General features: G+C 42.4%; 1 protein-coding gene across 6 annotated transcripts in view; it reads right to left on the bottom strand.

The window, feature by feature from the left end:
* The window catches only part of cep350 (centrosomal protein 350), a 243,456-nt gene that overhangs the window by 5,704 nt on the left and 212,430 nt on the right, over nucleotides 1-25,322 (bottom strand). For all 6 annotated transcript variants that reach the window (XM_080195995.1, XM_080195999.1, XM_080196000.1 and 3 more), the window contains 8 exons: nucleotides 24,705-24,852; nucleotides 22,571-22,731; nucleotides 20,325-20,464; nucleotides 18,007-18,086; nucleotides 14,696-17,121; nucleotides 9,820-10,206; nucleotides 6,393-6,539; nucleotides 2,962-3,084 (listed from right to left, as the gene is read on the bottom strand). In XM_080195995.1, the coding sequence (XP_080052121.1) occupies nucleotides 2,962-3,084; nucleotides 6,393-6,539; nucleotides 9,820-10,206; nucleotides 14,696-17,121; nucleotides 18,007-18,086; nucleotides 20,325-20,464; nucleotides 22,571-22,731; nucleotides 24,705-24,852 (3,612 nt within the window). The remainder of the gene's footprint in view (nucleotides 1-2,961; nucleotides 3,085-6,392; nucleotides 6,540-9,819; nucleotides 10,207-14,695; nucleotides 17,122-18,006; nucleotides 18,087-20,324; nucleotides 20,465-22,570; nucleotides 22,732-24,704; nucleotides 24,853-25,322) is intronic.

The following is a 25,322-nucleotide window of genomic DNA, read 5'->3' as shown; positions in this document are numbered from 1 at the left end:
TTAAAAACAGAATGATTTTTGAAATACTGGATCTCGGAATATCACGATTGTTCAAATCCCTGTACAGCATACCATATATGCCATTAATAGGGACAGGGGGGTTTCTATGGAATATGGGGGACTGGAACAAACATATGAATTAGGAGGTAGGGGGCCTGGCGCCTGCTCCGCCATTCAATAAGATCCTGGCTGATCTGGTGGTGGCCTCAACCTCACATTTCTGCCTACCTCCAATAACCTTTGGCTCCCTTGTTAGTTAAAACTTTATCTACTTCTGCCTTAAAAATATTCATTGACCATGGCTCCATCATTCTCTGGGGAAGAGTTCCAAAAACGCATGACAATCAACAACAAATTCTTCTCATCTTTACCTTAAATGGCAGACCCCTCATTTCTGTGTCCATGAGTTCTATTCTTTCATCCTCTCAGCATCCAAACCTGTCAAGTCCCACAGGCTCTGAACAAGAGTCTTATAGGCTCAAATCGTTCACTTTGCATCTCTCTCACAAATGCTGCCAGACCTGAATTTTTCCACCATTTTCTGTTTTCATGATATGCTGTTTCCGGTAGGCCAACATTTATTGCCCATCCCTAATTGAATTGAACAGCATGCCAGGCCATTTCAGAGGGGTTGCTGTGGATCTGAAGTCACACATAGGCCAGACAAGTAAGGGCAGCAGACTTCCTTCCCTGAAGCACATTAGTGAACCAGATAGGTTTTTATGACAATTGATAATGACTTCATGGTCATCATTAGATTTTTACTGAATTTAAATTGCACTGTCTGCCGTAGTGCATTTTGAACTCAGGTCCCCTGTCTGGGTTACTACTCCACCACCTGCCCTTCAAACTGCTTTTAGTTTAGTTTATCTATTAATGTCACGAGTAGGCTTACATTAACACTGCAGTGAAATTACTGTGAAAATCCCCTAGTTGCCATACTCCGGCACCTGTTCAGGTACACTGAGGGAGAATTTAGCATAATCAATGCACCTAACCTGCACATTTTTTGGACTATGGGAAGAAACTGGAGCACCCAAAGCAAACCCACACAGAGATGGGGAAAACATGCAGACTCCGCACAGACAGTGACCCAAGCCAGGAAACGAACCCGGGTCTCTGGTGTTGGGAGGCAGCAGTGCTAACCACTGTGCCACCATCAAGTCTACTCTTCCTGTTGTGTTTATACATTGGAAATTTCCAAAGTAGGTGATACTGAGCAAAACTCAAGAAAAAATTGCAGTCACCACAATTAAGCCATGTAATAAATACAAAAAAATCTGAGGTAAAAATATCATGTTATTCAGAATATCAGCACAAAACATCATAATCTTTCTTAATTAAGGAGGCCACAGCTATACACAATACTCCAGATGTGTCTCACCAAATCTTTATATAAATGCAGCAAAACATCCTTACTTTTATATTCAATTCCCCATGCAATAAGTGACAAAATTCCATTTATCTTCCTAATCACTTGCTGTCCCAGCACACTACTTTTTGTGATTCATATAGTAGGACAGCCTGATGCCCCTGTATTTCACTGTTCAGCAATCTCTCTTCACTTAAATAATATGCTGCTTTTCTATCCTCCCTGCCAAAGTGGATAAGTTCACATTTATACTTCATCTGCCAAATTTTTGACCAGTCACTTAACCTAGCTATATCCCTTTGCGGGCACCTTGTGTCCTCTTCTCAACTTACTTCTCACTTATCTCTGTGTCATCAGCAAATTTAACCCCTTCACCCAAGTCATTGATATAAATTGTAAGTAGTTGAGATCCAGCACATATCCCTCTGCCACTCTACTAGTTACAGCTTGCCACGCAAAAATTACCTGTTTACATCTGCTCTGTTTTCTGTGCACTAATCAATCCTCTATTTCTCCCAACTTCATCAGTTCTTATTTTGCATAGTACCTTTCGTACCTTGTCAAATGCTATTTAGAAATCTGAACACAGTACAGGGTCTCTTTTATCCATGCCTTTTGTACTTCCTCAAAGTCCAATAAATTAGTCAAACATGCTTTCCCGTTTGTAAAACCACGTTGACTCTGCCAGATTGCATTATGTGCCCCACCATAACTTTCTCAATAATAGCTTCTAGCATTTTCCTATGACAGATGTCAAGTTAATTGGCCTGTAATTATCAATTTCCTGTTTCCCTGCTTTCTTGAATAGAGAAGTCACATTCAGTTTTCCAACCAGATGGGTCCCTTCTGGAATTTAGGATATGCATGAGCTGCCAATGAGGCTGGATATACGGCTGTTTGCTCCCTGCTGCCTAACTGATATCATAGACAGGCCTAGGATACAAACTGTTCAGCAATGTCACTCAGAGGGGTTAGGAAAGGGTTAAGATTGTGCAGCTGTAGCAGGGATGCTCTTTGGAGCCCGAGGATAGGGAGATTAAGTCTGTGTCTAGTGGGTGCTCTGGATGATCCAGAAGTGCTTGACCCCAAGTAGAAAGGAAAAAAACTGAAGGGTATCTGATTTTTAGCCAATTTAAGCAGCCACTAAAAAAAAGCGTTGGCTATGTGAGTGGAAATGGTAGATATTGCCTGTGCCCATTTATCCTTGGGTAGGTCTTTTCTTGAAGCACTGCAGTTCATGTGTTGAAGGTTCTCCCACAGTAACTAAAAAGATCATATACAACCAAATTAGGACAGAGTGTGACCTGGTAATGGTGTTTTCATATACCTGCTACCTTTATCCTTCTAGGTGATGAATGCTATGTGGCTACATACTAGTAACCACTGGGAAATACTGAAAGGGTCCCAAGTTTCCAATTCAGTTTGAAAGTTAAAGTTTTTTCTTGGTGAAACCAAAACAACCAGGCAGGAAAGCATAGCCAAAACCCTATGCCATTTAAAATAACAGCAGCACTCATTGTATGGTGACATGTGTTTATAATCATGATGCAATGGGACTATATAAAACTGAATTAAACTGAAAAACTTACTAGAATGTGGTCGACTCGATCACGTTTCTTCCGACCAAATTTCATCATTTTTTGCCAGTCTGTTTTGTAGTTTTGGTCTTTACTGAATCCAAACAGCTTTAGGACCTCATTAGAAATGAAGGTCTGTGAATGGAAGCACAGTCAGATTCATGAAAAGGTTTGACTTATCCTTTATATTTTCCCTCGCTTAAGATCTAGGCTGAAAAAAAATGATGAATTATCATTTATCATCTCCATGTATAAAATGGTATAGTAGTTGAAGTCATCAATAGCCTCTCCCATGAAGTAAACTTTGGATTCCAAGAAAGTTCAATCTTTGATAAATTGTAGACTGATGATTTGAGATTGGAGCCGTGGGAAGCCTCACAACAAATGTTGAGGCTGACCTGAGTTCATACAGAATGCCCAGCGCTTCAGGAAGTTGAAACTACTTCTCAGTTTAACAGATGTGAATTCAGGCTACTGCCTGAAATATTGCCTCAAGGTATAAGCAAAGGAGCTTTCCATGGGCTAGCGGTTCAACACTGCCAGAGATAAGGGACATGCCCATCACAAAGGTTGATACAGGAAATGAAACAGTTCAAACTGATGATTCACCAGAGTAGCAGGGGTGTAATAATATGAAGCAAAGGAGGTGAATTGTTTCATATTTCATTTTCAGTCCCCCAATGGCTAAATATAACAGATCTCATCACAAAGCTGTGTAAGGCTGGAAGCCTTGAAACTGGCATTAGACTATGGCAAGGAGTCTGCATGCGGGTTTGAAACTGAGCTACTAGAAGGAGGAGTTGGTGTGCTCTCTCATGTCAGTGCCACAGTTGCAATACTGAAGAGGTTGTGTAAACATATATCAAATCTGCAGATAAGCCAGGGAATTTCAAGTGTTCTACACCAGTACTTCTGCAAGCTCAAGAGATAAAACATTGAAGAACCTGATCTATGTGCTCAAGATATGCAGCTTAACTTTAATCAGGAAGAAAAGAAACCATATCACCTTTCACAATTGCACAATGTCCCAACTTATAAAATGCAGCCATTGCTGTCAAGTAGGCAAAAGCTACAGTGAAGTTTTATACAGCAAATTCCCACAAATTAGACAATCATCTTTTAGTGATGTTGGTTCAAGAATAAATATTGGCCAGGACACCAGGGAGAATGCCCCTGCACTTCAAAATAGTGTCATGGTATATTTTATGTCCACCTGAAGAGGTATATAAGGCCTCACTTTGAAAAGGCCTCACTTTGAGTTTTTATAAATATATAAAAAGGAAGAGGCTGGCTAGGGTGAACGTTGGTCCCTTAGCGGATGAGAAAGGGGACCTAGTGGTAGGGGATGGGGATATGGCTAAGGTCTTGAATAACTTTTTTGTTTCTGTCTTCACGGAGGAGGACGTGAATAATTTGCCGGGTGTTAGCGATGGAAAGGTGGTAGGACTGGAGGGTCTTAATGACATTACTGTTACTCGAGAGGTGGTGCGCGACAGACTGGAGGGGCTGATTGTGGACAAGTCCCCAGGACCGGATGGAATGCATCCGAGGGTTCTGAAAGAAATGGCGGAGGTGATAGTGGATGCCTTGGTGGTTATTTTCCAGACGTCGCTGGATTCCGGGGAAGTGCCGGAGGATTGGAAAACGGCTAATGTTACGCCGTTGTTTAAGAAGGGTGCCAGGCAAAAGGCGGGGAATTACAGGCCGGTTAGTTTAACGTCTGTGGTAGGTAAAATGTTAGAATCCGTCATTAAGGAGGAAATTGCGAGGCATCTTGAAGGGAATTGCTTGATAGGGCAGACGCAACACGGTTTCATTAAAGGGAAGTCGTGTCTGACAAATTTACTGGAGTTCTATGAGGATGTGTCTAGGGCGGTGGATAGAGGAGAGCCGGTGGATGTGGTCTTTCTGGATTTTCAGAAGGCGTTTGATAAGGTACCTCACAAGAGGTTACTGCAGAAGGTCAGAGGACATGGAGTTGGGGGTAGGGTGTTAGCGTGGATAGAGGATTGGTTGTCAAATAGGAGGCAGAGAGTGGGGGTCAATGGGTGCTATTCGGATTGGCGGTTGGTGACTAGTGGGGTGCCCCAGGGGTCGGTGCTGGGGCCTCAGCTATTTACCATTTATATAGATGATCTGGAGGAGGGAACCGAGTGTAGGGTGTCGAAATTTGCTGATGACACCAAGATTGGGGGAAAGGCAAATTGTGCGGAGGGTGTGGAGAGTCTGCAGAAGGATCTAGATAGGCTGGGCGAATGGGCCAGGAAATGGCAAATGGAATTTAATGTTGGCAAGTGTGAGGTGGTCCACTTTGGTAGGAAGAATGGTAGGAAGGACTATTACTTACGTGGCGAAAAACTGCAGCAGGCGACGGTGCAGAGGGACCTCGGGGTCCTTGTGCATGAGTCGCAAAAACCCAGCCTGCAAGTGCAGCAGGTGGTCAGGAAGGCGAATGGGATGCTGGCCTTCATAGCGAGGGGGATTGAATATAAAAGTAGGGAGGTCTTGCTGCAGCTGTATAGGGCATTGGTGAGGCCGCAGCTGGAGTACTGTGTGCAGTTTTGGGCGCCGCACCTGCGCAAGGATATTTTGGCCCTGGAGGGAGTGCAGAGGAGGTTTACTAGGCTGATACCGGAGTTGAGGGGGTTGAGCTATGAGGAGAGGCTGAATAAACTAGGCTTGTACTCGTTAGAGTTTAGAAGAATGAGGGGAGATCTCATTGAGACGTATAAGATGATGAATGGGATGGATAGGATAGAGGTGGAAAGACTCTTCCCGCTCAAAAAAGACAGTAGGACTAGGGGGCACAGCCTCAAGATAAAGGGGGGGCGGTTCAGAACGGAGTTGAGGAGGAACTTCTTCACTCAAAGGGTGGTGAATCTCTGGAATTCTCTGCCCGTTGAAGTGGTGGAGGCTGCCTCGCTAAATATTTTTAAGAAGCGGGTTGATGGGTTTTTGATAAGAGAGGGGATTAAGGGTTATGGGGAGAGGGCGGGAAAGTGGAACTGAGCCACGACAGATCAGCCATGATCTTATTGAATGGCGGGGCAGGCTCGAAGGGCCAGATGGCCTACTCCTGCTCCTATTTCTTATGTTCTTATGTTCTTATGTTCTTATGCACTGATATTGCAGCACTGCCACAGTATTGTATTGGGATTGCCACAGCTTGGATTATACAAAACTCTGGACAGAATCGAAAATCCACAATTTTCTGATTCAAAGATGAGGGTTCCACTCCACCACAGGTAATACCAAGTTATTAAAACCGTGTATCGATCTTGCAGTAAAATGGGGTTCTCCAGCAATCACTGGAGAGTTTGGCTGCTATTTACAATGCTTAACTGAGTCATTTATCAACTCAATCTATGCATATCAGCTCCAACCAGAATCATACTTACATGATTTCTGACAAGTGGGATGAGAAGATTATATGGAATAATTACCTTCACTTCATTAAAATCCTGTGGATTCCTCACTCGTCTAAAATAAGCAGAGCTAATCCTGCTGGGCTTCATCCATGGGGGCTGGCTGATATTGGGGTCTTCAGCAAAAATCTCAGCAAAAATCTCTCTCGTCAAGTTAAATACAGCCTGGAAGGGGAGAGAGAGAGAGAGAAAAAGAGAGAAGAATTTAGACTAATTTCTTCCTGTACCCAAACACCTTTTCAAAAAATTGCCATTGAAAACACCTAAAACAAAAGGAAATTCTGTTCACAATGCAAAAAACAGAACTACTTGCTTCACTATCTAAACCAAGTATGAATTTAGAATTCTATTGACTTACAAGACTGAATGCATGGCAGAGATACTCTCTTATAGAGGAGAGGGTTAATAGGACTGTCGGACCACCAAAGGTAGACAAGGTTACTATAATGGTACCATAAAAGGTATTGTAACTGAAAGGGATAACAAACATAACAGAAACAAATCAGTGTTACCAAATAGCTCATATATGATGATTGTGTGGAAAGTAGAAAAGGAATCAGCAGTAGTTCTAGCTATCAGCTTCTAACATTCCATAAAAAGCAAAATTCTGCCAGAGGATCGAAGGGCAGTCAATGTGAAATACTCAAATGGACTCCATAACAAAGTTAGGAACTTCTAGACTGGTTAGGTTTGCTACATTTATTGATAAATTGTTCAGTCAATATTTCCGAGCACTTGAGACTGAAGCTAATCAGGGAGAGGCAGCATTGATTTCTAATACTGAGGCTATGATCTATCAAAAGGTATTGATGAAGAAAATGCAGTGTATGTGATTTATATGGATTTTCTGAAATAATTCCATAAGTTCCCACGTAGGAAGCAGGGCAAAAGTCAACAGCAGCTGGAATTAAGGAGAATGTGATCAAATAGGAGAGAATAAAGAAAGGGTCATGGTTTAAAAAAAAGACTTTGGACTAGAATGATGTGGAGTGCGAAGAGGGCCCACTGGAACCATTTTGCCCTAACTGCTCTAATAGTACACAATCTTGACTTAAAAATCAAGAGAACAAGATATGCAATGTAATTTGGATAAATGTGAGGTTATCTACTTTAGTAGCAAAAATAGGAAGGCAGATTACCTGAACAGCTATAAATTAAGAGATGGGAATGTGCTCCAAGACCTGGATGTTAAGGTAGTTAAGAAGGCATACGGTGTCTTGGCGTTTATTGGTAGGGGGATTGAATTTAGGAGTCGCAGCGTCATGTTGCAACTGTACACAACTCTGGTGCGGCCGCACTTGGAGTACTGTGTGCAGTTCTGGTCCCCACATTACAGGAAGGACGTGGAGGCTTTGGAGAGGGTGCAGAGGAGGTTTACCAGGATGTTGCCTGGTATGGAGGGGAGGTCATATGAGGAGAGACTGAGGGATTTGCGGTTGTTTTCGCTGGAAAGAAGGAGGCTAAGAGGGGATCTTATTGAAACATATAAGATGATTAGAAGTTTAGATAGGGTGGATAGTGATAGCCTTTTTCCTCGGATGGAGAATGCTAGCACGAGGGGGCATGGCTTTAAATTAAGGGGTGGTAGTTATAGGACGGATGTCAGGGGTAGGTTCTTTACCCAGAGGGTGGTGAGGGATTGGAATGCCCTGCCTGCTGCGGTTGTAAATGCGCCTAGTTTGGGGGCGTTTAAGAGATCTGTGGATAGGTTTATGGACGAAAAGGGATTGGTTTAGATTAGTGGGTCAGTGTTTTTTTAAAAAAAAAACTGGTCGGTGCAACATCGTGGGCCGAAGGGCCTGTTCTGCGCTGTAATGTTCTATGTTCCACTAAGGTAAGCATGTAGGTGCAGCAGGTGGTGAAGGTGGCACACGGTATGCTAGCCTTCATAGTGACAGGTTTCAAGTACAGGAGTGGGGATGTCTTGCTGCGATTGTACAGGGCCTTGAGGCCAAATCTGAATATTGTGTGCAGTTTCAGTCTTCTTATCTGAGGAAGGATGTTCTTGCTATTCAGTGCAGAGAAGGTTTACCAGACCGATTCTTGGGATAGCAGGACTGACGTATGAGGAGAGATTGAGTCGGTTAGCATTATATCCACTGGAGTTCAGAAGAATGAAGGGGGGAGCTCATAGGAACCTATAAAGTTCTAACTGGAGTAGACAGGGTAGCCACAGGAAGGATGGTCCTGATGGCGGGGTAACCCAAAACCAGGGTTCTAAGGATATGGGGTAATCCTTTTAGGACATAGACTAGGGGAAATTTAGTCACCCAGAGAGTGGTGAGCCTGTGGAATTCTCTACCACAGAAAACAGTTGAGGCCAAATCATTTTATGTTTTCAAGAAGGAGTTAGATATAGTTCTTGAAGCAAAGGGGTCAAAGGATATGGAGGGAAGGCAGGATCATGTGATTGAGTTGGATGATCAGCCAAATAGTGGAGCAAGCCCTAAGGACCGAATGGCCTATTCCTGCTTCTAGTTACTATGTTAACATTATCACAATGACTAATTTGGTTAGCGGGTGGGGAGATGATAATCATATTGAGACTGCAGGAATGTATCTGTGGCTGCAGTTGAACCCTAGTGGGAAATTGCCATTTAATTTAGCAAGTATGAAGTGATAATTTTGAATGGATGAGGAAGTATACTTGAAATGGTAAGATTCTAAATGGGATGGAGAAGAGGTCACGTAGTAATTGCATTACATAGGCCAATTAGGGTGATAGGTAAGGCTGCAAATAAAGGCAAACAGCCTTGCTGCTCCATCTAGATTCATAAATCAACAAAGTAGAAGAGACAACATTATGTGTACCATTTTGGGAACCTCTAATGTTGAATATTTACAATGTAAATTCATTAAGGTGTAACCAGAAAAGGACTGTAGTCATAATCATGGATTTGGGAAGTTAGAACTATCTTCATACTAAGGTTACTGGGATGACCTTCAGGAGATCATCAAGATTCAAGAAAGTTTGAAGAAAGTAAATAATCAAAGACTGGTTGCAATGGTTGACAATGCATCAGTAAGACACTATTTGAGGGAACAAAGAGTATGTAAACATATTTAGAGTGGCTGGAAGAGGGAATTATACATTGAACATATGGAACCAGAAGATCCAATGAGTAGGTAAGGCTATGGCAGATGGAGTTCAATGGGGGAAATATGAAGCAGACAAATTAATGGTGAGAGAATAGAAACTGTGGAGGAGAAAGGAGTTTTGAATGGGAATGGACGAGTTTGCAAATGGAATTTAGAGCAGTCATCAGGATCAAGGTGATATTTTTAAACTTGTATATTTGAGTTGACAGCAGAACTCTGGCATTACTGCAGACTTACCCTTAATTTCAACATTTCTATCAGTTATGTGCATCATGAACTAGAGCTGCTATGGCGCTGTCGAAGTAAGATACAAATTTTGTCTTTAAACACAAAAACCAGATCTCACCTCACAATAAACTCTTTTGCTGACGCTTTCGACATCTTGTCCTTTATTATTCCCGAAATAATCTGAGGGGATTTGCATGTCCCACAGATCGTGGCCAAGCTCCTGCCACTTCCACAGCTCCTCGGCTGCTGCGTGGACCAACTTCTCAACCTCAAATGCATCATGAGGTACGGCAAAGTAGGGCTCCTCGTGGAATTTCTGAGGGACAGTCTTTGGCAACGGGGGTTCCTGAACTGGCTGCTGTGCTTTACGACAGCTCAGACCAAAGTCTTCGTCAAACCAGTCTTGGTCATCTCCCAGGTCATCGAGCAGCTCACGACTCAATTCTAGCTCTGCCAGGCGCTTGGCCAATTCTTCCTGCCCACTTGTGCCAAACACTGGGCTGCCCTGTTGCAAAGTACACAGAGACAAACTATTGGAACAATCCGACAACTTGATGCCAGGAACATGGTGAGGTGGATTTTTGTTTTCAAACTATAAATAGACAAAAGGAGGTTTTAATAAATTGTGAAAATTAAAAATCAGAAGCCAACCAATACAAGAACAGTATTTTTTTTAAATCTCAGAGTATGTCTAATAGGTTAAGACTTAGGGCATGAACCTTGTGAGCCCATTTTTCAGCTGTGAAATGAAAATTCAGATTTCCACATGGAGCTTGGATATAAAAGAGCCTCTATTTCAGCAAGTTAGGGCTTCCAACTCCATACAAAATCCACTTAATGGGGCAAAGATAATTTTTTAAAAATTCAGAATACTTAACCTTAACCAAGGAAGTGACAAACATAATCTCAGATGTATCATGCTGTTCCGTTGTTTAAAAAAGGCTCAAAAAGTAATCCGGGAAATTATAGACCAATAAGTTTGACATCAGTAATAGGTAAATTATTGGAAGGAGTACTAAGAAATAGGATCTACAAATACTTGGCTAGACGGGGACTTATTAGGGAGAGTCAACATGGCTTTGTGTGAGGTGGGTCATGTTTAACCAATATAGAGTTTTGCCAAGAGGTTACCAGGAAAGTGGATGAAGGGAAGGTAGTAGATGTTGTCTACATGGCCTTCAGTAAGGTCTTTGACAAGGTCCCGCATGGGAGGTTAGTTAGGAAGGTTCAGTCGCTAGGTATACCTGGAGAGGTAGTAAATTGGATTAGACATTGGCTCAACGGAAGAAGCCAGCAAGTGGTAGTGGAGGATTTCTTCTGAGTGGAGGCCTTTGACTAGTGGTGTGCCACACACATCAGTGCTGGGTTCATTGTTGTTTGTCATCTATATTAATGATCTGGATGATAATGTGGTAAATTGGATAGCAAATTTGCTGATACAAAGATTGGAGGTGTAGTGGACAGTGAGGAAGGTTTTCAAAGCTTGCAGAGGGGTTTTGACCAGCTAGAAAAATGGGCTGAAAAATGGCAGATGGAGTTTAATGCAGACAAGTGTGAGGTATTGCACTTTGGAAGGACAAACCAAGGTAGAACATACAAGGTAAATAGTAGGACACTGAAGAGTGTAATAGAACAGAGGGATCTGGGAATACAATACATAATTATGGCGTCACAGGTAGATAGGGTCATAAAGACTGCTTTTTGAACATTGGTCTTTTTAAATCAAAGTATTGAGTATAAGAGTTGGAATGTTATGGTGAGGCTGTATAAGACATTGATGATGCCAAATTTAAGAGTACTGTGTACAGTTTTGGTCACCTAATTACAGGAAGGATATTAATAAGATTGAAAGAGTGCAGAGAAGGTTTACAGGGATGTTGCCAGGACTTGAGAAACTGAGTTACAGAGAAAGGTTGAATAGGTTAGGACTTTATTCCCTAGAGTGTAGAAGGATGAGGGAGATTTGATAGAGGTGTATAAAATTATGATGGAGTGAATGCAAGCAGACTTTTTCCACTGAGGCTAGGGGAGAAAAAAACTAGAGGACTTGGGTTAGGGGTGAAGGGGGAAAAGTTTAAAGGGAATATTGGGCGGGTTCTTCACAGAGTGTGGTGGGAGCGTGGAATGAGCTGCCAGATGAAGTGGTAAATGCGGGCTCACTTTTAACATTTAAGAAAAACTTGGACAGGTACATGGATGAGAGGGGTGTGGAGGGATATGGTCCAGGTGCAGGTCAGTGGAGCTAGGCAGAAAAATGGTCTGGCAAGAAGGGCAAAAAGACCTATTTCTGTGCTGTAGTGTTATATGGTTCTATGATTCTATGTAATGTTGCAAAGTATCTTTAAGAAGTCTTTCTTAGCTGTAAAACCACGTTACAAAAGGACATTTATCCAGGTGGCGTAATCAATATGCCCTCTCCAGTTGTTATTCCAGAGCTCAAAGGGAGATATCACACTGCGAACTATGATAATGTGTGGAGAATGAGGGGGATATTACTTTTGATTCATTTAGGGACAGTTATGTCATGACGAAACCAGTCAAACTCCCTCAAAAGGTATTCGTAATGAAAACAGACATAGATATGACAAGGTGTATTTTAGGCAACTGTTTTTGATTGATATGTGTTGTATAAATCTGTCAGATTGGAGTTAGTTTGGAGGATTCCGTTTCACCCTGCTAACTGTGGTGTGCTTTGGGTAGTGAACAATTTCAAATTGAATAATCTAAAATTGAGTTTTTGACAACTTGACCACTTCCAGTTTAACTGCTGCATCTCCTCAGAGTTTTCCTAAACAGTGCAAGAATAAAGTTAGGATTTATGGATGGCAAGGTGATTAGTACTGCTGTGTTACAGCGCCAGGAACCCAGGTTTGTTTGCAGCTCTGGGTGACTGTGTAGAGTTTGCACATTCTTCCAGTGGCTGCATGGATTTCCTCTTGGTGCTCTGGTTCCTCCCAGTCAGAAGTCTCACAACACAAGGTTAAAGTCCAACAGGTTTATTTGGTAGCACAAGCCACTAGCTTTTGGAACGCTGCCCCTTCATCAGGTGAGTGAGAGTTCTGTTCACAAACATGGCACATAAAGTCACAAACTCAATTTACAAAATAATGGTTGGAATGCGAGTCTTTACAGGTAATCAAGCCTTAAAGGTACAGACAGTGTGAGTGGAGAGAGTGTTAAGCACAGGTTAAAAAGACATGTATTGTCTCCAGACAGGACAGTTAGTGAGATTTTGCAAGCCCAGGCAAGTCACGCCCACTTCAGCAATCACTCCGAAGATCAGAGGCCGAATGCCTGTGACCGCTAAGTATTCCCCAACAGGAAGAAAACATTCTTGCCTAGTGATCGTCGAGCAGTGTTCATTCAGCCGTTGTCGTAGTGTCTGCATGGTCTCCCCAATGTACCATGCCTCGGGACATCATTTCCTACAGCACATCAGACAGGCAACATTGGCCAAGTTGCAAGGGTATGTACCGTATCCCTGGTGGATGGTGTTCTCACATGAGATTCAGCCTCTGATCTTCGGGTAAGCGTTCTCTAAGGTGACCTTCACGACACACGATAATGCAGAGTCGCTGAGCAGAAACTGATAGCCAAGTTCTGCACACATGAGGATGGCCTCAACCGGATCTTGGGTTCATGTCACACTATCTGTAACCCCATGATTTGCCTGGGCTTGCAAAATCTCACGAACTGTCCTGGCTGGAGACAATACACATCTCTCTAACCTGTGCTTAATGCTCTCTCCACTCACACTGTCTCTACCTTTAAGACTTGATTACCTGTAAAATCTCGCATTCCAATCATTATTTTGTAAATTGAGTTTGTGTCTTTATAGGCCCTGTTTGTGAACAGAATTCTCACTCACCCAATGAAGGGGCAGTGCTCCGAAAGCTAGTGGCTTGTGCTACCAAATAAACCTGTTGGACTTTAATCTGGTGTTGTGAGACTTCTTACTGTGTTTACCCCAGTCCATGCCAGCATTTGCACATCATCCTCCCAGTCCACAGAAGAGTAGGTTAGGTGGATTGGTGTGCTAAGTTGCCCTTAGTGTCCCAAGATGTGTAGGTTAGGGGGGATTGGTGGAATAAATATGTGGGAATGTGAGCATTGGGCAGGGATAGGCCTTGCTAAGCTGCTCTATTGTAGAGTCCATGCAGACTCAATGGGCCAAATTGGCTTTGCTGTTGGGATTCTATGATTCTATGTTGCTGTGTCAAATCAAAATGACCCAAGCACCTTCTTCAATGACTTGCTATCTCTGTGAATATGATGTATGAAAAATATGACTGCCTGTCACACATTCGTGAAGAAAGCTGTGCTTCCAACAGAATATTCATTTGTAAAAGTCATTTAATAATAATTATATTCTTGTTCTTCTAATCACATAATTGTTCAGTCTATGGACATTGCTTCAGGATACTGTGCTTTAATAAACGCCACATATATTGAACAAATCCAAGATTTTTTAAAAAATTATTCAGGACTTAGTTTAAAAAAGATTTGGTTTAAAAGGTACTTCCCTTTTAAAGGGTAAGCATGTGCAGGAGGGAACGGCCTGATAAATTTCAATGGCGATCACAAAGTCCTAATCTCATTAATTACAGAAACAGTCATGAACCTGAGATATAACCTAACGTATTAGCAGACATTTTATGAACTGATCGGCAAGGTGAAAACACCCAGACACCAGGAAGTTTAAGGAGATTCACCAAGGTTTGAATGAGCAAGATATTCCTTATAATAATCTTAAAGGGTCCATGTTTTTTTGGAAACCCTTTGAAAATGATGTGCCTGAAAAATTGGAGTGGCTTGTTTCCATGGCAATGAGTCGGTAAAACTTTTGGGAGCTTAATAGGCCTCTGGAATTTTTGTTAAAACAATTACATTATAGCTTTATGATATACAACATCTCCCATTCAAAATTCATCCACATCTCCAATTTTTAAAAAGTAAAATCCATCCCAAAATATAGGTTCAAAATTAATACTCACAGGTCTAGGGCAAAGATCTGGAGATAATGCTTCCTCCTTATCCTCATCACTGTCATCCTTTTCAGCAGGTAGTTGGACAATGGTCTCAATCTGTATCTCCAGACCCTTGGGAGATGACCTGGGTGAGGATTCAGCATCCGATTTGAACTGCAACTCTTGATTAGTAAAATGGATCTTCTCATCGCGAGATTTCTTGAGTTGCTGCAATTGACTGACAGTGTCTTTGACAAAAGAAGACAGGATAGTATCAGCCAAAGAGCTGGCTTTTGTCTCAATGCTCTTCTGATCTTCTCTTTTATGGTCCTCACTGTCTTCATGATTGTCCTTCGGTTCCTCTTCTTTAAAGCCCTCATTCTCCTCATATATTTTCTCGGATTCAGGCATAAGGTTTGATACTCTAAACTGGGCCTCAAGTTGCTTCTTTTCCCTGTTCAGTAAATCCAAGAGAGGAGTTGAAGATTTCTCATGCACAGCAGGTGAAAATTCCTCTTTTGTTTCACCAGAAGAACACACAGACAACTCAGTGACAAAATCAGTAGCTGTCTCTATTATAGTCATGGATGCCTTCTCAATGGGCACATCAGGTGGGTTAAACTTTTCTTCATCCTGGTCTTTGCTCAAATTTGCTAACTGTTCCTCCTCACCAGACTTGGGCAAATTTTCCTGTAAATTCTGATCACGTACAAAAGGCTCCACTGCCTTGACAGAATCATGGATATTATGCAACAACTCAATGGTATCAGGTTCAAAAAACTGATTGCTCGCACATTGATCCCTTAAGTTGTTTTCAAATGCAGTCAGCATTTTAAAAGCTACTTGATCAACAGGGGTTTCGCTTAGATCAGACTCTCCAGCCTGCAGTTTTCTTTCTTCTTCTTTTGAAAGCTCTGGCCTTTCCTCTTCCCCACTGCGTGTTTTGTAATCTTGATCTAATTTAACCTCTAAGAACGGATCATCTTCGTCTTCTGTTGTATCTATGACTTCCTCATAACGCTCAGGTAGAAGGGAAATTTTATGGGGAGGAGCAAAGATGCCATACTTGTCCTTGCATGTGAAGTACTCAACTCCATCATATGTGCCATTATTACTGCCTTCTGGCTTATCCAGCTCCACACCAGCCCAAAAACCATTGGCAAAGTTTGTTCTTCCCTTGAAGCGAAGTGTTCCTGGTTGGATGCTGCTAACTAAAACTCTGGCACCAATGTGGAATTCAGGCAGCTCATCTGTTTCATGTGATGTAGGAGTTGGGGTGTGACATGGAGAGGGAGAGTGTGATGGCACAGGTGTCTGCTCTTCATTGCTGGCATCACTTCGTTCCTCATTTCTGCTCTTTTCAGTTGGCGATTTCAAATCCAGAAGTTGCTCCGAATGGACACTACCACAGCTGGAAAAGGATTTCTCACTCAGCCGCTCACTGATTTCATCATCTATAACAATGCTTGATGAGACACTTTGAGGAAACTTCTCCACTATACTACTAATTTCCTCCTGCTTGGAACATTCAGGATAGGAGCACACTTGGGTCTTAGCAATATTCTCATCATAAGTAACCTCATTTCTTGGTGAAAGGATCTCTGCAGATTTGGATGCAGATTTGCAACTCAAAGCATGTGAACTTTCACCCAGGTCTTCAGATGCCTGTTTTCTTGGCGATGACTCAAAGTCTTCTGAGTAAGTTGTTGCCTTACCCGGGGAAGGGCACTCAAAATCTTGAGGATAGGAATCATTCTTTGTTGGTGTTTTCTCCAAAGCCCTATAGTGAGAACTCTCAAATCCAACTGAGGTTTCCAACTTAGCGGATTTCACAGAATTGACTGACCGATAACTTGTTTCTTCTTCCTCATCAGTATGGCGTTCCTTGTCTAAGTCACGCTTTTCACACTTCAAGTCTTCAAACTTCTTTTCAATGTGTGCAACTATAAATGATTGTTGCGAATCATCACATATGACTGTGCTTCGCTGAGTCAATCCCTCGATAAGTTCAGGGATATCGAGGGGCTGTGGTTTTTCACTGTCTAGTTTCAATAAAGGCTCGGACTTACTGGATTGCCGAGAGAGACCAAGTATGTCATCCAAGTCGGAATCTTCGGATTTTATATTTTCTAGTTCTTCCTGGACATCGTCTTGCACAGATTGATGACTGGACACAATACTTTCATCTCCAGAACCGTCCTCAGACCTAGTCGCCAACCGATCTGGCAAAAGGCCGCATTCGAGAGCTCCCTTTTGACTGGGGAATGATGGCACATCATCTAGTCCCTCAACAAAATCAGGTCGAGATTTTGCACGGGATTTGAAAACTGGTGAAGGGCTTCGAGAAAACTCATCAGCTCGGCTATCAAAGATTGCAGACTTGTTTTGATCTGATACATATAGTTCGCTGAGCAAGTTGGATTTCTGCCCGTCTGGACTTGATGATCTTTGGTCTGTATCAGATACAAGTAATTAATGTTACTTAATCACTTTTCATAAAGAAAGGTAGTGAACATATACACATGCCTTTCACTATCTCTGGATCCTTCCCTCCTGCCCCGACTACTCCAAAAACAAAAATCATTGCACAACAGATCAAATACTTCTTTAAACGCAGTCAAGTTTGAAACACTGGAATCGTGGTAGTCAATTCGTGCACAGCACAATTCCACCACGAGTGAGATCAACAATGAGATAATCTGCACGAGTTGCTGGTTGAGGGCTAGGTACTGACCAGGACACCAAAGAGATCTATCTGTGCCTTCCATGTTACAAGTACCCAGTGGGCAGATGGGGCCTCAGTTTTTTGTTACAGGGTATGGGCATCATTGGCTACGCCAGCATTTACTGCCCACCACGAGTTGCCATTAAGAAGATGCTGGTGAGCGACCTTCTTGAAATGCTACAGTCCGTGTGGCGTGTGTACACCAACAATGCTATTAGAGGGTGTATTCCAGGATTTGACCAAGTGATAGGGAAGGAACGGTGATGTAGTTCCAAGCCAGGATAGTGCATGGCTTGGAGGGGAACCTCCAGATGGTGTTGCTCCTGGATATCTGCTGATCTTGTCCTTTCAAACTGTAGTGGCCGTGGGTTTGGAAATCGCTGTCTAATTTCATAACAAAAGATAGCACCTCCAACAGTGAAGCACTTCCTCAGTACTGCACTGGAGATTGACTGCTTGTTGCTGAATATATCAAGTTAATCTATTAAAATGAAAATAAATATTTCTTAAAACTTCGCAATCTTACACTAATTTAACATTACTGTGGCTATTTTAAAAACACAACCCTTGGAGTCCAAATCTATCACTTGTATTTGTGGTGACAAGTACATACCCTGTTTAGCAATGGAGCCCAGTGATGGTCTAGATATTTCCCCCTCAGTGAGAGATTTCCAACTCTTCGCAGAGTCAGACCTGAAAAACAGAAAACAAATTCTAAATGTGGAGCTTTGCAGTGTAAAAATCCGAGAAGCATAATCTACTTAGCTATTCTGGGATGGATAAATCCAGTCACCCCCCTCTTCCTGAACAGTGGAGTACAAAAAGGTAGTCTCCAGACTGAGCAACATTTCCTCGTCTTGCCTAACTTTCACAGGAAGGTCTGCATTAGATACAACTCATAACCAAATACTGATCGCCCAGTCAGAATTCTGAAATGTTGTGCCACTATTTTCTAGCAAGCTTTTGTGATTGGCTTTTTATCCTTTAACCAGCTCTGCTGGTAGAATCACTTAAGGCACGTGTAGAATCATTTGGCCAATCACATCAACATCAGCTCTTTGTGGAGCAAAGCAGATCTCTCAAGGTAATGGTCACATTTTTAATTCCAAGAACTTCTGCACTGCTGTCTACAGTTGTTTTAGAAATAAAAAGACAAAAGACAAGAAAGAAAAGCAATCAACTATGAAAAAGGTATTCTAGAATGCAAAACAATTTTCATTCCAAAACATCATAGAACTGAAAAAAAATTAGTCACCAGCAAGACAGTTACCATCTTGATCTGATGGTTCATCGATGTCAGATATAACATACTACGGAAACCTATCATGCTTTAGTTAGAAAAGAGCACAATTTAATTTTCTCCACACATTTCCCTTCTTGCACTAGTTTTTTTATATAAGGCATTAAATTAAAAGGCCAAGCAGTTGGAAGGTCCAGTCCTAAAACAGTTGCTTACAAAGTTTCAATTAAATAGCAATCCGCTATTAACATTCAAAAGAGAAGAACGTTCTGCAGTACTTAGAGTAAACTAATTGAAGCTGATATTGGGCCTGGTGCAGAGTGTGGAAGCAATGGGGCGAACACAAAGACAAATGCCTGCTTACTCCTCTCCTCATCAAGGTGTAAATTTACTTGGCTCCATCAAGGAGAGACCAGAAAGTGGCAACATGGAGGGCATTTGGCACTGAACGTAGCCACAGAGTAGCATTCACTATGTATGGCTTTCATGGCTGGAACAACTAGGTCTTCAGACAATACTGTTGAATGGCGATAGGGAAGAGGGAGGCAGAAAAAATTCAAATTTCAAATATAAAGGGCATTAAATACGAATGGAGAAAAGAATCATTGTTCACTTCAAATGTGCACAAAATTACATTGTCGGGGCTAGAAGTAAACAAATGGCAGTTTACAATCCCCACAATACTCATGGTTTTGTGGATGTTCTGCACTCCCAGGCAGGCACATCTAAAACCTCATCCAACTGACTGGCTCAAATAATTTCTGAACATATAATATTCTCCAGCAATGATTTACTTTGTTAAACTACAAAATAACGGCCCACTTTTCTCACATACAGAATGAACAGATCAGTCTCACAATAAATAGATACAGCATCCTTTTGCAATAACTATCATAGAAGGCAAACAAAGTGGGGTCCTTTCACTAAAAAAGAGAAGGTGCAGGGATGTCCTGACACAAAGCTTTATAACATGAAGGTTTTTGAATCACGTAAAGTTAGAGGTGTTTCCACTTGTAAGGGAGACCGGAACAAGAAGCCATAAATGCAAGGTAGACATTAATTATTCCAATAGGGAATTCTGGAGAAAATTCTTCACTCTGTACAAGCTGACAATATAAAGCTCGACGCTACAGGAATACTTAAATTGAATGGTACAGATACATTTAAGGTGAAGCTGGATACATACCTGAGAAAGAAAGGAACAGAAGGATGCATTGATAAAGCCACAAGTCATGGGAACAGAGGTAGGTCATTCACACCATTCAATGAGATCATGGCTGATCTGACAATCCTCAACTCCACTTTCCCACCTTACCCCTTACTGATTAAAAATATCTACCTCAGCCTTGATTGAGCCAAATGGCCTACTTCTATTCCTACAGCTTATGGTTCTTTGAGTCAATCTCATCCCCATAACCCAATGGTGAGATGAAATGAGGTCTATGTGGACCATAAATACCTGCATTGGCCTGTTGGTCAAATGCTCAGTTCTGTGCTGTAAAGTTTGTGCAAGTGTACTACTGCCCTCAACTAATGCTGCTAAATAACTAAGAACACTTCAGCTACCAATTAAAACAAGAGCCCCATTAGGATTAGGCCTACGATTACTATTACATTTGCCAGAAAAAACAGCAATATGAACAGATGTTCCTTCAGAGGTTTATACAATTAACACCCAACACTGACAGTACCTCTGCAGAGATGGTGGTTTAATCTTGGGCTTCTCGGCAGCAGCTGAGTGCAGGGTTTTGATCTGCGGTTTCGCTGAGCTGGCCACATCTAGGTCTTTACTGAGCTCAGCCTGGGTCTTCTTAATAAATTCATCGTAGGACTGGTGGTAAAAGAAACAGCGAGAGAGTGAGATCAAACACTTGGATTTAAAAGAACAACAGGCTATCGTATATTTGTTAACTGCAATAGACAAATTGCAGAGCCATCTCTGAACCAATGAACCAATTTTAACGGACAGCAGACGCAGCACGGTTTCGTTAAGGGGAAGTCGTGTCTGACAAATTTTTTGGAGTTCTGAGAGGATGTGTCTAGGGCGGTGGATAGAGGAGAGCCGGTAGATGTGGTGGTTCTGGATTTTCAGAAGGCGTTTGATAAGGTGCCGCACAAGAGGTTATTACAGAAGGTTAGGGGGCATGGAGTTGGGGGTAGGGTGTTAGCGTGGATAGGGGATTGGCTGTCAAATAGGAGGCAGAGAGTGGGGGTCAATGGGTGCTATTCGGATTGGCGGTTGGTGACTAGTGGAGTGCCCCAGGGGTCGGTGCTGGGGCCTCAGCTATTTACCATTTATATAGATGATCTGGAGGAGGGAACCGAGTGAATGGTGTCGAAATTTGCTGGTGACACCAAGATTGGTGGAACGGCAAATTGTGTGGAAAGTCTACAGAAGGATCTAGATAAGCTGGGCAAATGGGCCAGGAACTGGCAAATGGAATTTAATGTTGGCAAGTGTGAAGTTGTCCACTTTGGTAGGAATAATGGTAGGAAGGACTATTACTTACATGGCGAAAAACTGCAGCATGCGACGGTGCAGAGGGACCTCGGGGTCCTTGTGCATGAGTCGCAAAAACCCAGCCTGCAGGTGCAGCAGGTGGTCAGGAAGGCGAATGGGATGCTGGCCTTCATAGCGAGGAGGATTGAATATAAAAGTAGGGAGGTCTTGCTGCAACTGTACAGGGCACTGGTGAGGCCGCAGCTGGAGTACTGTGTGCAGTTTTGGTCGCTGCACTTACGCAAGGATATTTTGGCCTTGGAGGGAGTGCAGAGGACGTTTACTAGGCTGATACCGGAGTTGAGGGGGTTGAACTATGAGGAGAGGCCGAATAAACTAGGCTTGTTCTTGTTAGAGTTTAGAAGAATGAGGGGAGATCTCATTGAGACATATAAGATGATGAATGGGATGGATAGGATAGAGGTGGAGAGGCTCTTCCCGCTCAGAAAGGACAGTAGGACTAGAGGGCACAGCCTCAAGATAAAGGGGGGGGTGGTTTAGAACGGAGTTGAGGAGGAACTTCTTCACTCAAAGGGTGGTGAATCTCTGGAATTCTCTGCCCGTTGAAGTGGTGGAGGCTGCCTCGCTAAATATATTTAAGACGCGAGTTGATAGGTTTTTGATAGGCAAGGGGATTAAGGGTTATGGGGAGAGGGTGGGAAAATGGAACTGAGCCACGACAGATCAGCCATGATCTTATTGAATGGCGGGCAGGCTCGAAGGGCTAGATGGCCTACTCCTGCTCCTATTTCTTATGTTCTTATCTGCCATCGGGTCAACCAAGTAAAAAAGATCAACTGAAAAGGAGAACAATAAACCCAGTCGATTAAATGTCATAAGAACATTGTTAGTTGAGGATTCCCCCCCTCACAACTTCACAAGAATTTACACACAGTTCCAACATAACAACCTGATTTTTAAGACGTGGGTTGATGGGTTTTTGATAAGCGAGGGGATTAAGGGTTATGGGGAGAGGGCGGGAATGTGGAACTGAGCCACGACAGATCAGCCATGATCTTACTGAATGGCGGAGCAGGCTCGAAGGGCTAGATGGCCTACTCCTGCTCCTATTTCTTATGTTCTTATGTAGCATAACAAACGAAAAAGCCCCAAGCTGCCTGAAAAATGAGCTGGGCATAAAGACAGAAGATGCCACTTAAGATACCAGTGAAATATGTAGGTTTTTAAGAAGCTCTTGAAAGCAGCAAGAGATGTGGCAATAGAGAAGGATTTGGGAAAAGATTTTGAATGAATATTGGGCATTATATAAAAACTTGGGTTAATGGTAAAACAGAAAGAAAAGTCATTTACATGCCGCCTTTCTTAAAATATGTGGAACACAATAAATTGCAGTTTCTGTAGTGACTGATGTTCTAATACCTTATCTGAAAATTGGGTGGGTAGTGTAGGATTAAGGCCCTTCCCCAATAGTCTCACCTCTAGCTGTTTGATGAGACTCGCCTCCTGTGCTTTCAATCTCTCCTTTTGACGTTTCTTCTGCTCTTTCTTCAGCTTGTCCACAATGGACTTACGCTTCCTAAGTTCATCCTTCAGTGCACGGATCCTGCTCTCAATGTCACTCTGATCTGACGCTGTTTCTGAAAAGAATTCACTCAGGTCAAGATTTTCTCAGGTTACATTACAACCACATTCATTTATCAACAGTATACAAAATCAAATCTGGCAAGGGGGACAACTTTTGTTTTGTCCTAGATTCATATGTTAAAGATAGACTTTAACGTTCCCTGATAGCAAACAGCATTTACACTCTAACATTAGCTGATAGAAATAAATGTCAATCTATAAACTCAGTTCACTCAGCACACACACTTTCATGATTGCAATCAAACGTACAATTCCATAATATTCACTGACTGACTGGTCAGACTCATTCGCCCTGCAGTTTGACTGACTGATAAGACACAGTTGCTCTGCACAGTCCGACTGACTGATTAGACACAGCTACACTCACAATATGACCAATGAACTAGAGGATCAGACAGTCACACAGCACAGACCAGACACAGTCACACTTCAACACATTGGCTGATCAAACACAGTCTCACTGTATACACTGACTAATCAGTCACTGTCCTGTTGTAACACTGAGCGTGCTGTACACTGATTAGGATTAGAACCCCATTGAGAATGATGATGAAATTTGGAGCTGATGACAATAAAGCTCTGTGAAAGGGAAATGTTCAATAGAGAGTGGACAGGGAGAGAAGAGGGCTGGAATTAGAGAAGAATTCCAGAATGGGGGGTTTATACTTTACAAAACATGATTGATTGTGAATGATGGTATGACCATAGGAAGGGATACACAAGAGGCTGGAATCAGTGCAACAGAGAACATGAGAGAGTGGAGAATGGTGTTGGACTAGATTAAGTTATATCAAGAGGCAGAGATTCATCATGGAGGGTTTCAACAATTCGAAATTTAAATTGGAGGCATTGTGAAACCAAAGAACAATGTAAATCAAGGGGACAGTCTAATGCTTTTCACACTAAATGCTGCTCAAGAATACAGGGAGCAGATTATTGGATGAGCTGAAGTTTGTGGAGTAAGGAGATGGAGATCTGGTCAGAATACAACTGGAATAGTTGAATCAGCGGATGACAGTGCTGTGGATGAAGGTTTCAGCTGCAGATGAAAGTTTATTTATTAGTGTCACAAATCGATTTACATTAATATTGCAATGAAGTTACCGAGAAAAATCCTGTAATCAACACATTCTGGCACCTGCTCGGGTACATTGAGGGGGAATTTAGCATGGCTAATGCATCTAACCAACACATCTTTTGGACTGAGGGGTGGGGGGGGAGGAACTGGAGCACCCAGAGGAAACCCACACAGACACGGGAGAATGTACAGACGCTGTGGTGACCCAAGCCAGGAATCAAACCCGGGTCTCTGGCGCTGAGTGGCAGCAGTGTAACCACTGTGCCATTATGTCTGATGCAGGGATGGAAATAGACAATGTAAGAAAGAGGGGTTGGAGAAGAAGCTTATCTTAGGGTCGAACATGCCACTGAGGTGTGAACTCATCTCTAGGTAGATATTTGGTTTTAAATTCCCAGTTTTGTGTTTTGGTGGCTTGAGATTCTTTGCAAAAAGGTTATGGCATTCTTCCTCCATTTTAGACACAGGTGCAACATGACCAGCAAGGCATATGCTTCAGTACTCAATTCTTACCCTCTCACTCAATAAATTCCAGGAGGAAACTGAAATAATCAAATGTCAACAACAGCTAGGTCTATGCTGACTTACTCTGGGCTGTCAGCTCCAATTATATTCAGGCTGGCAATGTGGCAAGCTGCAGTAACAAGCAAAACTAGAGGGACATCTCTCCTAAGACAGCACCACGTCATCCTTCTCTTACAGCACGGCCACACCAGATGCTATTTTCACTTCCCTATAGCACAGGAGAAGCACCTCCAGAGAGGTGTTGTGCTATACTATCAGCCATTTAAATGCAGAATTTCGAGCTACTGTGCAACTCAAACATATTGAATAATACCTTGAAGAAACTCCTGTTAACCTTGATTGTGAACATTAAAATATTCTAACCTGACTGCGTCACAGAAACGGATTCATCAGACCAGCTATTGGACGCTTGGCGGGATTTAAGTACAGGCTTGATCTGTACACTGAAGCTGGAACTGCTTTTCTGACCATCTTGCTTTGATGAACTAATGGTCACTTTCGAAGGAGGAGACTGCAAAACAGGGAAAAAAAAGCTAACATTAGTTCCCAGGTTGGCATTACTTTCCGATTTAATGAAAAGGGAACAGGCCGGATAAGCAGGGAGATGGATTTCAAGCCTCCACACGTGTCCAGTCTTTTGGATGAAATAACAGTGAATGCCAATGATCTCATGGCATTACTTAGAGAGAAGCACATGAACTCTTCTGGTGGCCTGGTTAACAATCATAGTTCAATTAATACCTGAACCAGAGGGACAGTAATATGGGCTGAAGTTAGAAATAGGAAAGGATTGGTCACGTTGTTAGGAATTTTCCATAGACCCCCAAATAGTAATAGGGATGTGGTGGAGGAAATGGCGAAGCAGATTATGGATAGGTGTGGAGGTCACAGGGTAATTATCATGTGTGACTTTAACTTTCCAAATATTGATTGGAACCTTTATAGGTCGAACAGTTTGGATGGGACACTTTTTGTACAGTG

Source organism: Carcharhinus amblyrhynchos, chromosome 9 (assembly GCF_965287045.1).
Source record: "Carcharhinus amblyrhynchos chromosome 9, sCarAmb.v2.hapA, whole genome shotgun sequence".
Classification (NCBI taxonomy): domain Eukaryota; kingdom Metazoa; phylum Chordata; class Chondrichthyes; order Carcharhiniformes; family Carcharhinidae; genus Carcharhinus; species Carcharhinus amblyrhynchos.
The sequence above is the reverse complement of the archived record's forward strand: the minus strand, read 5'-3'. Positions and strand labels throughout refer to the sequence as shown.